Source organism: Helicoverpa armigera, chromosome 17 (assembly GCF_030705265.1).
Source record: "Helicoverpa armigera isolate CAAS_96S chromosome 17, ASM3070526v1, whole genome shotgun sequence".
NCBI lineage: Eukaryota > Metazoa > Arthropoda > Insecta > Lepidoptera > Noctuidae > Helicoverpa > Helicoverpa armigera.
Genome location: NC_087136.1, coordinates 9,870,300 through 9,886,327, shown reverse-complemented (window position 1 = coordinate 9,886,327; position 16,028 = coordinate 9,870,300). Strand labels below are relative to the sequence as shown.

Genomic DNA, 16,028 nt, shown 5'->3' with positions numbered 1-16,028 from the left:
CTTCTAAGCGGACAACTGAGGCTTGCTTTCAAATGTGAATTTATTTGTTAATTTTGTTTCTTCGTTTTCGCGGCGGCGCAGGTTCCTTAGTATGCACGGTGCGGACATGAAGGGTTCGCGTGCAAGACTTGTTGAAGGCCACGCCACAAATCTCACATTTGTACGGATTATCGCCAGAATGGATCTGGAAGAGATGCAATGGGAGTTTAGAGGGCGTCAAAAAACAGGAAAAGTGTTGGGAAAGTTTTAAGCGATTTTTAATTTTTATGGGGACGAGTAATATGACTTGTCACAGACAGGTTAATGTTTTGGCAGGCCTTTTCACATAACATTGAACTGTTTTCAGTAATGCTCTTCTAATAATATGAAAGTTTAAAATTTTATAAGTTCACACCAATTTTTTTTTGTTACAATTTCAGACCTCTACTAACCTTACTATCTCTACTTTGGCCACAAAAGGTATGTAGAGTATACGTACCTTCTTACTTAGAGAGCGAACCATTGCAGTTTTTGAGGTCCTAATTCAGACCTCTAAATGACTTACTATGTCGCTGTTACAAAGGCTAAGGATGAAGCATTGAAGGGATCCTAGCAGGCTGGTTTTCCCCTATATATGTAGATGGATTTAAGTCACAAAATTCACAATTAATGCTTAAAATTTGCTGAAAAAGGACCCTACCTTTAAATGCCGTTCCAGCGCCTCTTTCCTCTTGAAGGCCTTAGCACAGAGAGTGCAGGGGAAGGGCCTGGCGTCCGAGTGCTTCTGCTGGTGGATGCGCAAGTCGAAGGCGCTGTAGCACGCGCGGTCGCAGCGGGAACATTTGTACGGACGATCGCCTATGTGGGTCCGTTTGTGGATGGTTAGGAGAGCATTGCACTGTGTAAGGAAATTAAAATGAATTTTGATAATTAAATGATAATATAATTTAGAAGAGTCTTAGGCAAACATGGCATGTCATATTGAACTATGATGCGGAATTGGATAGGAGTGATTATATCCCTTAAAAATATGGGAAATAGATGTGATAATAAGAGTCCGATAATTATGTACACTTATTGCAGAACTCAGCGGTATTAGTTATTTGTCGACTTCCCGTTTGTTTCAATGCTAATAAAAAATATAAATCAGTCCCATTTTGGCAATAAAAGGTCATATAACGAATCAAAAATATTTTACACATAAATGGTTTTTGGGTATGTACCACATGCACCTAAAAATTAAAAAAAAAAATTCAAAGTAGGGAAAAATGTAGCAAAAAAAACAAGTTACAAAAACTTACCGTAAACCGCTTCCCGCATATATCACAGACGCATTTCTTCTGCACCGGATAGTTTTCATTTGGATGCATCGTTCGGAAATGTTTCCAATAGGCACGGGCGTTTTCTATCTCTTGCGGACACTGAAAAAACGTTTTTTGACGATTAGGGACTGACATTGAACATAATTTATATGGAACTGTTGTCAAAATTCAATCTCTAATTATATATATGGACAGGTTATAGAAATTCATCGCAAATGACGATGTGAATGTGTGAGGCATATTATATCAACAACCAACCGTTTCCCCGCGGTTTCACCGTCCCGTGGGAACTACTGCCCGTACCGAGATAAAATATAGCCTGTAATTCGTGAAGCGTGTAGCTTTCCAACAGCGAAAGAATTTTTCAAACCGGTTTCAGTAGTTTCGGAGCCTTTACGGCACAAACAAAAAAAAATATTTATTATATTGGTTTAGATAAGCAAAAATGTGATAATCTAATGTCAAACATACATGTTCACACTGTGTCGGCCACTTGGTGACGGCCTTCGCCCTGTAATGCTTGGGCTGTCTCTTCGGGTGCTCCTTGCGATGATGCAGCCGCAACTCCTCAGCGTCCCTGAATGTAGCCCCGCAGACACGGCACCCGTTACTGGTGGAAATTCAACCTTATGTCAAGTGGGGTAGAGTCTTCTTCTGATAATGTTCTTCTTTAATCTTTTTGGGGTAGGTGTAGAAAAAGTTGACACGTATCTCAGATTCTCTGAGCCTTTTAAAAATATATTTAATTCAGTTTTTTAAATTATTTTTAGTAAAAGTTTAATTATACTACTTAATTATTGGGTACTTACATTAGGACACTTAAATGTAACCTGATTAAGTACTAAAACACCACCTGTCACATCACCATCAACACTTGCACTCAGAAGAATTTTTACATATTAACCTTTTCACCGCCACGCTATATCGGTATTCCTATGCCCTGTACGCCAAGCCTGAAAATCTTAAAATTAAATATCTACTAAAAAATACATAAAAGTAATGATTTAATAGGTTTATTTTGTATTTTTCTGCGACCTGTTTTTTGTCGAGTATAGCCGTCGTTGGCGCACAGGGCACGCTTGCTCATGTCGGCTATAGCCGACATTGGCGTTCAAAAGGTTAATAAAAGTCACAATACATAATAAAGGAAGAATGTCACAGTTATCAGAAATACTGTCCATACAGAGAAGTCTTGAGGAGAGTTTCAATCAGAAGATGGACCAACTCGGAGCACAAATTCAGGCTGCAGGACCTGCCAAGGAAACTGTAGCTAAAATTGCTGAAGAGTTCCGGACCTTCAGGGAGCTTATCTTCAACATGTTGGGTTTGCTCAGAAAGCAGATCGCCGAGTGTGTGCTGCATTTTGATGGGTTGGAGATGAGGCACCGGCGAAAGGCACTGATTTTCCAAGGGCTTCCTGAAGAAGAGAAAGAGGACTGCTCTTCCATGGTCCTTGGTGTCCTCAGCAGCAAATTGGGTCTGAAGGACATAACAGCGGCCAGTATAAAAGCTGCCCACCGTCTTGGCAGTCCTAGTAAGGATCATGCACGGCCCATTCTTGTGAGGTTTTCTTCTTCAGATGTCAAGTCGACTGTTTGGAAGACTAAGACTAGGTTGAGAGGCACCCAAATCTCAGTCAAGGAGTTCCTGACGAAAACCAGGCAGTCCATCTTCGCGAAGGCACGACTGCACTTCGGTATGCGTGCTTGTTGGACGCAGGATGGCGTGATCGTCATTAAGGCATCGGATGGCAGTCGACACAGGATTGTGTCGATGGACGAGCTAAAGCCTCTCCTGGAGAAGTTCCCTTCGAAATCGAATGCTGCATAACGTCTTGAGATACCCTGGAAATAAATCTATTATTGGTATGTGACTGACATTTTTAGTATTAGAAACAAACTATAATTATATTTATAACTGTACTTACTCAATGTTTATATCTATTGTCTTTATATTTTATTTTTTTTTCCTCTCCTTGTAATCTTTTATTCTTACCAAATTTTGTTAAATTTATAGTACCTTTGTAATTTGTATTTCAATTTGTTAGTTACCCGCTAAAAGGATAAGAATAATTTAATGTTTAGATTTTAGATTTGTTTACTTTCCACAATGGCAGGTACTTTTTTTTGAAATGACATTGTCAGCTGTCACATTAATATAATGTCAGTCATTGCACGTATCAAATACTTTTCGTTCAGAAATAGTCTCATTCTTTTTTTTTTATGTTCTTAAAGTTTTCATTTCTTATTTATGTCCGTTGTGTTTTGTTTTGTGTTGTTATTTCAAATTTTTTATTGGTGTTAGCTGGCGGGTGGAGGTTAATTCTGTTTGTGTTTTAAAATCATTAATTATTTGTATAGTATTATTTTTTTTTAGTTTATATATTTAGGATTTATGAATTCTGATGACGACTGTTTTCATTCTGCCAATGAGTCTCTGGATGTGAGCAATAGTGATGTTAGTTTCTGTTCTCTGACTGATACACTTGGTGATACATTGAGAAATCAATTCAAGCAAACAGATAAGGTGTTAAATGTGTGTCATATTAACGCTCAAAGTGTTCCTAGTCACTATAGTGAACTATATGAGACTTTTTTCAACAGCAATGTGCATGCCGTCCTGGTTTCCGAGAGCTGGCTCAAACCAAATCTCTTATCCACCTCGTACCCTCTTCCTGGCTTCGTTCTTATTCGGAATGATCGGCTTGGGAGAAGAGGGGGTGGCGTGGCAATATACCTTCGATCGGACTTTCCTTATAAGATCTTGGCTACTTCTTCTAGTCCTCTGCCTAGTGCTGAATTTCTCTTTTTGGAGGTATCAGTCAAAGGAGCCAAAGCCGTCGTTGGTGTGGTTTACTGCCCCCCCTCTGTCGACTACTTCACTGATTTGGAATCGGTTTTAGAATCGTTAGGTTCTGAGTATGCTCATTACATCATCATGGGTGATTTTAATACAAATCTCCTTGCTCCCAACTCTCCTCGAACCCGTAAACTTTTGCACGTTCTGGAATCTTCCAGCTTGCATATTTTACCTCTTCAGGCTACTCACCGATCTAAGATTGGTGATGATTCCTGGCTGGACCTAATTCTGACGTCTAACCTCTCCCTTATTTCCTGTCACGGTCAATATACTGCGCCTGGTTTTTCTCACCACGACCTCATTTTCCTCTCCTATATCCTCAAACCTCCTAAGCCCAAGCCCAAGATTTTGCATAGGCGTTGTTTTGCAAGGATGGATGCTGAGCGGTTGGTCAAGGATGCGCTAGACGTTGATTGGACACCATTAATGACTTCTGATGATGTAGATCATAAAATTTTGATTTTTAATAACATGGTGAACATATTATATGATCGCCATGCACCAGTTAAAAAAGTCAGAGTGAAACGGCCGCCAGCACCGTGGATGACTGAACTCATACGTATAGCAATGCGTAGGCGGGACCGTGCATTCCGTAAATTTAAAAAAGACCGTACTGATGAAAATTGGGCTCAGTTTAAAACTGCGAGGAATCGGTGTAATACGATGATACGTAATGCTAAACGCCGCCATATATTGAATAATATCATCCTCGTCTTCTGCTGACATCTGGAAGTTTCTTGGAACTCTGGGTATTGGCAAATCGCGACATTTGGACCTGCCTAACACAATTAGTTTTGATGCTTTAAATAGTCATTTCTGCACTTCTTCTTCCTCTCGTTTGGACTATTTAATGAAGCAAGATACTCTCAATTATATACATGGTCTAACGCGTCCCGATATCAAATCTTTTGGTTTTGTGCCAGTCGACGAGGAAGAGGTCAAAAAGATTATCCTGTCCATCAAATCTAAGGCGGTGGGGTGTGATAACATCAGCCGTCACATGATTGTCCCTATCCTAGTCCCAATCCTTCCTGTTATCACTCATATCATAAACTTTTCTCTCTACTCTGGAGTTTTTCCCTCACTTTGGCGGAAAGCTTACGTGCGCCCTCTTCCTAAAATTTCCAGTCCCACCCTCCCCAGTCACTTTCGTCCAATTTCCATCCTACCTTTCTTATCCAAAGTGCTTGAGGCTTGTGCTCATAAGCAATTTGCTCGTTTCATCTACGGCAATAAGCTACTGAGCCCTTTCCAATCCGGATTTAGGCCGGGCCACAGCACTTCTTCTGCCCTCCTCAAAGTGACTGGCGATATTAGATTTGCTATGGAAGACGCTAATCTCACAGTGTTGGTACTCGTGGATTTTTCAAATGCGTTCAATACCGTCAGTCATGATATCCTTTTATCTATTCTATCAAATCTTATGGTCTCTTCTAAGGCGTTAGACTGGTTTTCTTCTTATCTTCATGATCGCCAGCAGTCGGTTCGGGTGGATGAGGATTCATCTACCTGGTGTACTTTGAATGCTGGCGTTCCTCAAGGCGGCATACTCTCACCTCTGTTATTCTCTATATTTATAAATTTCATTACTCCTGAACTTCAGTGTTCGTATCATCTCTATGCCGATGACTTGCAGTTGTATCGTCACACAAAAGTGAATGAGCTGGCAGCTACGCTTGTTAAAATGAACAAGGACTTGGAGGTAGTCAAGAGTTGGTCTGACAGGTTCGGAGTGGCAGTTAATCCTGTCAAATGCCAAGCCATTATCATTGGTAGCTCAAGAAATTTAGGAAAAGTAGACGCCCTTGGGTTGCCAACTTTGGTTTTTGACGGGATAGATATACCGTACAGCTGCTCTGTGAAGAATTTGGGCCTACAACTTGACTCCTCACTCAATTGGCAAGCACAAGTTGCAGCTGTCAGTCAAAAAATCACGAATACGCTGCGGTTTCTCTATCGCTTTAAAAACTTGCTACCTGTCCATGTAAAAGCAATGCTTATGCAAACCTTAATCTTTCCTATAATCGACTATGGTGATGTTTGCTACTATGACCTGAATGCAGATCTGCTCAATAAACTAGACCGGCTTCTCAATAATTGCATTCGATTCGTCTTTAACCTTCGCAAGTACGATCATGTGTCAGCGTATCGAGCGCAACTTAAATGGCTACCGATAAGACAACGACGTGTGATGAGGGCATTAACTACTCTTTTTTCTATACTATATACCCCGTCTTCACCTGCATACTTAACCTCCCACTTTCAGTATGTGTGTTCACAGCACAATAAAAATCTCCGCTCCTCTAATAATCGTCTTCTTCACTGCCCTGCTCACCGTTCAGATATTATTCACTCTTCCTTCTTTGTTAAACCTATCCTTCTCTGGAATGAGCTACCCTTGGAGGTCAGGATGGTAAATAGTCGACACACGTTTAAAATTAAACTGCGTAATCACATCCATGGCAAGTTGGCGGTATCATTACACTAGTTCATTTTCTTCACTTTCTTCTCTTGGATTCAGTAATATATATATATATATTTATTTATTATATTTATATATACATAAATATATTTATTTTTATTTTCTTGCACTTATGCTCAAACTATGTTGCACCTACCACTTCTGTTTCACCACCACCCTAAGGTAGACTGGCAGAGAACGCCTAAGGCGTTAAGTCCGCCGTTGTACAATGTGCATAAAGTATTTTAAATAAATAAATAAATAATGTGTATGGAGTACGGCACCTTATGGTCACAAGTATATAGAGTATTCTAACGAAAGTGATCCGTATGTCAATGAAATAGAATTTAAGATTCAAAGTATTAAGATTTAAGTGTAGATGACAATCTTCGTGGAAAGATACTGCACCCGTTATTGGTGGAAAATCGAGTCTTATGTAAAGTGACATAGAGTTTAATTCACTGCAGTATAAATAAAATTAAACCTTACGACAGGTATTATGGAAGTAACGGGTATGCAAAATTGAACCTTAAGACCATAGCTTCTAAAGTGACGTTTCCACGGCAACCATTGCTGGTGATGAGAAAATTATAGCAGTATACACTGATCCAACAAGTCCACAGCATATTCATGTGTATGTTCACACAAACTTCAACCATGCTGTCATTAAAATACAGTTTATTTTTAAACAATATATTCTGGACACAAAAATTCAAGCAAAAATGAACATTATATGTACTTACATAGATTCTGTACTCTGTGTGTGCTTGACGGACATGACCATGTGTCGCTTGTACGCTTCAGTAGAGATGAACTTGACATCACACTCCGCGCAGTAGGGACCCGCCTCTGTGCTCTGTTCCGCGTTCTCCTGAACAAATGTTATGTTCTCAGAATGGTGTTTGATACGCATGTTACTTATATTTACATGGAGTGAGTGCCTATCTAACCTCCTCAAACCTGGACCGCCGATAGTAACGCTGGTCGTCAAAATTTCTGACTTTTAACTACCCGAAACGATTGCCAAAGATGTTAGCCAGGACCCACCAATTTAACGTGCTTTCCAAAAACCGACGGAATTCGTCATGTCAAGATGGCCACCCATCCACAGACCAACCCGGCCAAGCGTTGCTTTACCTTAAGATCAACGATAAAACTCATTCAATTCCCTGCCTTATCACAAAGACATAAGGTTCAAATCGCAACTCACATCAACGTCCTTATGCACCATGTTCTTGTGTACGATGAGTCCGCGTTGACTGTAGAACGAGTAGCCGCAGTAACCGCAGATGTTCTCAGAAGGGTGTTTGATACGCATGTGACTTGTATTTACATGATGTGACTGCTTATATGACCTCCCCAAACGTGGACAACCGTTGGTAACTGGCCGTCAGACTTTCTGGCTTTTGACTTCCCAAAACGACTACCAAAGATCTTCAAATGACAGCCAAGATCAACCAATTTAACGTGCTTACGAAACATGTCAAGATGTCCATCCATCCAAGGACCAACCGAGTCATTCAACTCGTTATGTCAAGATGGCCACCCATTCACAGCCAGACCTGGCCAAACGTGGTTAAGCAACGCTTCACCATTATGATCGACTGTCACTAACAACTATTATTTGACCAAGAGCACACAACTCATTCAACTGTCTACCTCATTACAAAGACTTAAGGTTCAAATCTTTACTTACATCAACGTCCTTATGCACCATGTTCTTGTGTACGATGAGTCCGCGTTGACTGTAGAACGAGTAGCCGCAGTAACCGCAGATGTTCTCAGAAGGGTGTTTGATACGCATGTTACTTATATTTACATGGAGTGAGTGCCTATCTGACCTCCTCAAACCTGGACCGCCGATAGTAACGCTGGTCGTCAAAATTTCTGACTTAACTACCCGAAACGATTGCCAAAGATGTTCAAATGACAGCCAGGATCCACCAATTAATGTGCCTTTCGAAAACCGGCGGAATTCGTCATGTCAAGATGGCCACCCATCCACAGATCGACCTGGCCAAGCGCTACTTAACCTTATGATCGTTCGATCCTTACATCTGTTATTTATATAAGAGCCCTCCGTCAATGACACAACTCATTCAATTCCCTACCTTATTACAAAGACATAAGGTCCAAATCTTTACTCACATCAACGTCCTTATGCACCATGTTCTTGTGCACGATGAGTCCGCGTTGACTGTAGAACGAGTAGCCGCAGTAACCGCAGATGTTCTCAGAAGGGTGTTTGATACGCATATGACTTATATTTACATGGAGCGAGTGCCCATTTGACCTCCTTACAACCGCCAGTAAGGCTGGTCGTCAGAATTTCTGGCTTTTCGACTGCCAAAGCTGTTCAAACGACAGCCAGGACCCACCAATTTAACGTGCTTTTCGAAAACCGGCGGAATTCGTCATGTTAAGATGACTACCCATCCATAGACAGACCTTGCCAAGCGTTGCTTTACCTTGAGATCAACGATAAAACTCATTCAATTCCCTACCTTATCACAAAGACATAAGGTTGAAATCTTAACTTACATCAACGTCCTTATGCACCATGTTCTTGTGTACGATGAGTCCGCGTTGACTGTAGAACGAGTAGCCGCAGTAACCGCAGATGTTCTCAGAAGGGTGTTTGATACGCATGTTACTTATATTTACATGGAGTGAGTGCCTATCTGACCTCCTCAAACCTGGACCGCCGATAGTAACGCTGGTCGTCAAAATTTCTGACTTTTAACTACCCGAAACGATTGCCAAAGATGTTCAAATGACAGCCAGGATCCACCAATTAATGTGCCTTTCGAAAACCGGCGGAATTCGTCATGTCAAGATGGCCACCCATCCATAGACCGACCTGGGCAAGCGCTGCTTAACCCTATGATCGTCCGAGCCTTACATCTGTTATTTAGACAGGAACCCTCCGTCAATTATACAACTTATTTAACATCCAACCTTATTACAAAGACATAAGGTTTAAATCACAACTCACATCAACGTCCTTATGCACCATGTTCTTGTGCACGATGAGTCCGCGTTGACTGTAGAACGAGTAGCCGCAGTAACCGCAGATGTTCTCAGAAGGATGTTTGATACGCATATGACAGACGTATGTTGTTCGAACTCTGTGGACGAAAACTTTATTCGTAAATACACTAGCTGTTCTCCGCGGTTTTACCCATGTAGCGGGAGTAATACTTTCCTTCATGTGCTTTGACATGGGCTACCTTTACCTGCCTACCGAGAAAGTTCGGGCTCTAGCCTATCTGCTCAATTTCATTTAGGAGTAAGTTTTGGCATGGAAGCACGACAGGATTTATTTCATATTTATAATATTAAGTAAGGATATGTTATTTTAAATGCAATAGGTACCGCAACTTTTGGCAATAGCACAAAGACATGAAATTAATGTTTCGTACTGTTGATGTCGTTAGTTAACAAATATTGAAAAAATTAAGAGTTTCTATAAATATCACAAAAAGCTTTAAGGTCAAGCTACTTACGTGAAAACTTCATCACAAAAGTTGCACTTATGAGTCACGCCCTTGTGTGATCCTTGATGCTGCTTCACCGTGGTACTGAAATATGAACCTTATATCAATACGCATAAGATCTATTTTAAACTTAGTGGTAACAATTACTGTGCATTTCATAATTCATATTTTTAATATCTTACGTCGTCTGGCTTAGTATGCGACCTTTTTTTTAAAGATTTAAATCAGTCCTTTTGTTAGTCGAAAAGGTTGGTATAAAACCGGCCAAGTCCGAGTTGGACTATCGCACCAAGGTTCTACACCATCTATATAAGAAATTCGTGTTAGTTACTCCACTTATAACTCAAGAACGGTTGAACCAATTTAGCTGAAAATTGTCAGGGAGGTAGTTTAGAGCCAGGAGAAGGACATAGGTTTTTGTCACCATCCGGCTACGGGAAGCGGTTATCTCGGGACGCGGGTGAAACCGCTGGCGGAAAGCTAGTTTATGATAAACAAAAACACGTTTATTATTATTGTATTCTTCGTACATAATGGGTTTGGGTGGCCCAGCCCGTTTTACCCTTCGGTTAGGGAACGCTAAAAATGGCGAACAGATGGGTCACCTGATCCGTCAAGTGACATTTTTTCGTATCTAGAAATAGTGGGCTATTCTTTGTTTCTGTATAAACATGTATAGGTTTAATTAAGCATTATGTTATAAGAATTATGAATATATGATGTACTTACATATTACTAGAGTTGTATGAACATAAGTTACAGAGATATTTCTTGCCGTGGTTCAGAGCATGTCGTTGTAAATTCCTTTTCGTTTTAAATCTATATTTACAGATATTGCACTCTATATCTCCGGCGTTCTGTGAACAAAGCATAAAACACTTAATATTTTCAGTACTTTACAAAAGCTTAGTTAGCTTCTAGGTAACCTATTGATTGGCTTTTGTTATCGGTGCTAACACAACATATATAGGGGGTAATTAGTGACCGACGTGATTCAACTCATGGTTACAAACAACTTTCCCAAAGAAACCTATATATATTCATTAGTTTACTCACAATAGTAAAACAGCTGTCTGAAAATTCGGGCGATATTCTAAGTTGATATAGCTGTTAAATTAGTGATTGAACAAATGAGGAAAAAAAAATAGATTTTTTTTGGGCAAGTTTTTTCTAATCACGCGTTGAATTATCAGTCACCCTGTCTATTTTTACAGCATATTTAAAAAATAAAAAAAAACATAATAAATCTTACCGGCGAATGTTTACTAAGATGATGTTTCCACGTGAGGGTTTTATTGAACCCTTTATAACACAAGTGGCACTGGTAAGGACAGTTCAGATAGTTGGACGACTGCTTGCGTTTGTTTATCTCTTCCAACTGCTCTTCTAGCTGTGGGTGGAAGCAAACTTTACCGTACAGAGAGCCATAGGTAAGAGACGGAGATATAAGAGAAAGATATAAGAGAAAGCAGTGTATCGAATTTGATGCTGGCTTTTGTAATAGTTTTAATTATTGATAGAATGGGTTAAATAAAAGTCTAACTTTAATTCAGCTGTAATCTTCAAAATATACTACATACAGCTACGCACTCGTTTCTAATTAAGTAGCAAAGCTACTAAATTGGAAACTAATTCTAGTTATCAGCAGGTGACAGGAGTGAGGGAAAGGTGTGGGTCTCATTCTCAAACTTGGACTCGGAATTTGGTACGCACTGCTATCGAGTTTAGCAGGAAATATACAACGATTTTCGAGCAGGTGGTTATGACAAAGATTTTTGTAACTTTTTATGACACAAGAAGTAAAATATGAGCTACTTACCGACAAAGTAACAACAGTAATATCATCTAAACCCTCGTCTTCACAGAGGCTATCGTCCTTCACTTCAGTCGACCTCTTTTTAGTAACTCTAGTGCTATTCCTCTTTAGTCTGCCTTGCTTCTTTGCTGTGGCCCGCGATTTACGGAGCGGCTGCCTTTTTACATCAGCTGTGGTTATTGGGAGCTGTAAGTAAAATTGAAATGTGTAATATGAACCTTCAGTATTTTTGTTAAGGTTGAAAATTGCATGAAAAATTTGTAAAAGCTGGCTTTTATTCTTCCTAATTCTTTGGTTCGATTAAAAAGTTTTAAGGAGTTTATCAATTATTTACTTTCTAGCTGAAACTTATTCTTTTCTAAATAACTTATTCACATTCACAAAAGTTCTCTCAACATACTATGGATAATGCCTAATAATGTAGTAGCAAAGAACCAGACTCAGTAATAATTTGTATTATGTACACACATAAAAAAGTAAATATATAAATCAGTTTAGTCATTTTGGTGTTAATGCTGGACATAAATACTTATTTATGACCTCACCTCTTGATCATCAGACTCCTGCAAGTCCATCTTCACACAAATATCAACCTTCTCCAAATCTCGTAACTTCTTCCCCATACTCTCAGATTCTTCCTCATCACTAGATATACCAGGAGTAATTTCATCAGGTACCTCCGTGTCATCATGGTCCTCTTTCTTAATATTTTCAACCATGAAGTTTGGTTGGTCTATGTTTAAAAAGTTTGTAGTTTCTTCTACTATGTATGTGTAAGGAAAGTCAATGTTGAGTGTATTTGTGGTTTCTTCAATGTCAATTTGAGTGACTTTAGAAACTGCTAGAAGGTTCTGTCGGTTGATTGATTTTATTTGTGGTGGTGTAATCTGAAAGAAGTTATTGGTGAGCTCAGAATAAGAACTTTTCAATTACACATTTTTTCTAGAGGAATATGAATTCCTAAAATAAAATAGTATAGTATAATTTATGCCTGATAACTACATCTATCTTAAATGAACAAGTAAGTAGCATTAATAATAGATTTTTTTACCAACAATATAAATTACTTGGTTCAAAGATATCATCACCATCAGATAAGCCAAATAATGCCATAAGTGTCTTATGTTTTTATGTTCTTTTGCTTCAACAAGAAGCATTCTTGAAAAGCACCAAAAATGTATGTTGAACCCTGAATGATCTTACTGGTATAGGGTTGTATAAGAGAAAATCAAGCAGAATTTCGAATAAGAAACAGCTTCAGTCACCATATTTTTAATAAATACATTATTACCTTTCCACAATCATCAATCATGGAAGACAGCAGACCCTGACTTTGCAGACACTTCTGCTTGAACATATGATACTTCTTCAGGAGTGCTGCACACTCATAGCAGGCGTATGGAGGTAATTCAGTGTGTACTGGCTGAAAAACCATAATGGTTTTTTACATATAGATCTTTAGACAAAAGGTAGGAGTGTAGCAAAGGGTGTGCAAGGCTTTTGGGAAAATTTCTGAAAATGCCTAGTTTTTCATTTCCATCGTATAGAATACCTAAAAATAAGACGAAAACCATCTGGGCACCTTTTATCTAGGACCAAGGAGCCCCGCATAGTCGGGGCTCCGTCGACTGGCAACCTCGACTTAGGGCAACCCCGTTTCGGACAGGTTAGGTCTCCTTCGTGGTTATTTTTTTTTAAACCACCCAGAAGTAGGAGCCCCGCGCAGCGGGGCTCCGTCGACTTTGCCTTTGTTTACAATGACCTTCAGTGCTCATTTTCAGGCGAACCGTTGGTCCTAGGCAAAAGGTGCCCAGATGGTTTTCGTCTTATTTTTAAGTATTCTATATGATAGAAATGAAAAACTAGACATTTTTAGAAATTTTCCCAAAAGCCTTGCACACCCTTTGCTACACACTAACCGAAAATTTGGTTCACCAGACAAAAGTAAATAGGGAATCTTTGGAAAAGTCTCACTAGTTATAGGGTTCCAAGATAAATTAACATAGAATTGAACAATGAATTAATGAAATTCCTGTAGAATTTCAATGGATAACCCTATGCTAACTTCAGATTTAAAAAGAAGCTTTACCTAATGAAATAGATAAAATTAAAATGTAAACATACCTTGCTCTCTATCATGAATGATGCAAAATAAGTTTCTAAGGGGTAAGCCAACAGGTCCTGCATTGCTACACCCATGTTAAGACAAATACGACACACTTGTACGTCTCCCATGTCGTAGTACTAGTTATTAAGCTTATTTTAATTCAGAAAGGTGTTAAAATCGTTGGCGATGCAGTTTGCATTCAACAGATTTTAAAATTCTCTATAACATACTCTAAAAAGCCTAATTCTTGATCAACTTATTAACATGATAGACAAATATGTATTTAGTTTTATTTATCATAAATATACATTCACACATTTATTATTTTAATAATATATCAACAATAAAACACTCCCACGAATAACAACAACAAAATGCAAATAAGAAATGTCAATGTCAGAATTGTCAAGCAGACATTTTCTTAAAAGTGTCAAATCAAACCCTTCACGCCCTTGCTTGCTCAATGGAGTAAGCAGGAAAAGCAGATGAGGCAGGGAAACCGTCCCGAACCGAACTCGGATGGGTTTTCGTATTAATTATTATAACGACTCATGCAATCCCACAGTGCCCACAGTTATAAGCTTATTAAACAATAAGCTTTTGTAATTTGTTTTATAACTATTTCTATGACTGAGTACTCATGAATATGATAAGGGATAACCAAGACTTTACATATTATTCAAAGTCAAATGTTTTTATTTCAAATAGGCCTTTACATGGCCTTTACAGTTACAGGCTCCCATGAAACGTCACATTAGTAACGGTTCCAAAAAGTTATACATACACACATTACATTACAAACAAAGTATGAAGTCCTCGGGGTGAGCATATTTTACAGTTGACCCGAGATGCGTGTGTTTTTGTTTCTGAGAAAACATGCTAGATGGCGCTACGACATAATTAATCATGTTATTTACCAAAGTAGCGACAGGAAGAAAGTTATAAAATGTATTTTAACGGATTTTCCTCACTTTGATTTGGAGGATTAGATTGATAATTGGCTTGATAACTTAAAATTAAATACCTATTTAACTAATATTAAGTTCTGTTGTATCTATCCACTTCTAGTAATACAATACCGCTTTTTTACCCTGTTTCCGTACATGGAGATATACAGGGTGATTTTTTATTGTGCATAATCTTGTAAGGGTCTACCGACACCACTTACTCGGAATTTAGTAGGTACACTACTTCATGAAGTTTTTAATGCCAGTTAGTTTTCCTGTCCTAGATAGATAAATAAGGGGAACTTTGATTACGATGAATTGATGACGCATTTATATTCTACGAAAATGAATCGATTTGTTTCTGGAAACCCTCTGTTTAAATTTCCATATTCAATGGTCGTGGACCAAATAACTCTGGTGATGATAACTCATTCTATAAAGGCCAATACAATTTGAACCTTTTGGCTGAACAAAAACCGCAAGCCAAGATGTAATGTAGGTAAATTGTATGTACCTACCTCCTCCTACAGCCTATACTTTATATATAAAAGGAATAAAATGATGCAAACCGGATCTCGACGAAACCAGTTTTCATAAGGTAAAAATAATGACTGCATTGTATTTTAAATCTTGGTTCATCTAGCTAGAAATAAGGTACAAACTTATTACTTACTTAAGTACCTAGTTACATGGTATTTTATGTGGAAGAGGGAAAGGAAGCTTTCCTTTTTCCGCGGTATGTAGGTATGAATGTAAGTAATTTATATCGGCTCTTATGGGAATAGGTAGTAATCTATGTACTTTAAATAGCTGCAGTGTCATGAAACATACATACGGTATTAGGTACAGGTGAGGCGATGAGATGGCACAGATAGAGTTCAAAGTACAGAAACGATTGATAAATATCGTACTTCGACCTTTGGAATGAGACAATCTGTACAGGAAGTTTTTTTTTGTTAACTCTCTTTTAAAGTAAGCACCTACCTACATACACGAATACCGTGCATTTCAATTGAATAAAGCCTACTTAGAGCAGAACT

General features: G+C 38.7%; 2 protein-coding genes across 2 annotated transcripts; both read right to left on the bottom strand.

Moving 5' to 3' along the window:
- Positions 1-8,892, bottom strand: LOC135118017 (zinc finger protein 287-like). The gene is made up of 6 exons (XM_064038849.1): positions 8,770-8,892; positions 7,365-7,492; positions 1,773-1,911; positions 1,281-1,400; positions 680-877; positions 1-184 (listed from the first exon to the last, which is right to left on the bottom strand). The coding sequence occupies exons 1-6, from the start codon at positions 8,875-8,877 to the stop codon at positions 41-43; spliced, it is 837 nt and encodes a 278-aa protein (XP_063894919.1). The 5' UTR covers positions 8,878-8,892; the 3' UTR covers positions 1-40.
- A 691-nt stretch (positions 8,893-9,583) lies between these two features.
- Positions 9,584-14,437, bottom strand: LOC110378871 (transcriptional repressor CTCFL). The gene is made up of 8 exons (XM_064038848.1): positions 14,059-14,437; positions 13,226-13,357; positions 12,480-12,821; positions 11,938-12,120; positions 11,371-11,508; positions 10,848-10,975; positions 10,128-10,202; positions 9,584-9,749 (listed from the first exon to the last, which is right to left on the bottom strand). Exons 1-8 carry the CDS (start codon positions 14,167-14,169, stop codon positions 9,584-9,586), a joined length of 1,275 nt encoding a protein of 424 aa, XP_063894918.1. The 5' UTR covers positions 14,170-14,437.
- Between the last annotated feature and the right edge of the window lie 1,591 nt (positions 14,438-16,028).

Bases quoted from the DNA above. Each gene is read 5' to 3' on its own strand.
- LOC135118017 (XM_064038849.1), bottom strand. From the start codon at position 8,877: ATGCGTATCAAACACCCTTCTGAGAACATCTGCGGTTACTGCGGCTAC. The intron at 7,493-8,769 runs GTGAGTAAAGAT...ACATTTGTTCAG, and splicing joins TGGTGCATAAGGACGTTGAT to GAGAACGCGGAACAGAGCAC. The intron at 185-679 runs GTAGGGTCCTTT...CATCTCTTCCAG, and splicing joins CGCTGGAACGGCATTTAAAG to ATCCATTCTGGCGATAATCC.
- LOC110378871 (XM_064038848.1), bottom strand. From the start codon at position 14,169: ATGGGAGACGTACAAGTGTGTCGTATTTGTCTTAACATGGGTGTAGCA. The intron at 12,822-13,225 runs GTAATAATGTAT...AACTTCTTTCAG, and splicing joins TGATTGATGATTGTGGAAAG to ATTACACCACCACAAATAAA. The intron at 10,203-10,847 runs GTAAGTACATCA...TTCATATTTCAG, and splicing joins TCATACAACTCTAGTAATAT to TACCACGGTGAAGCAGCATC.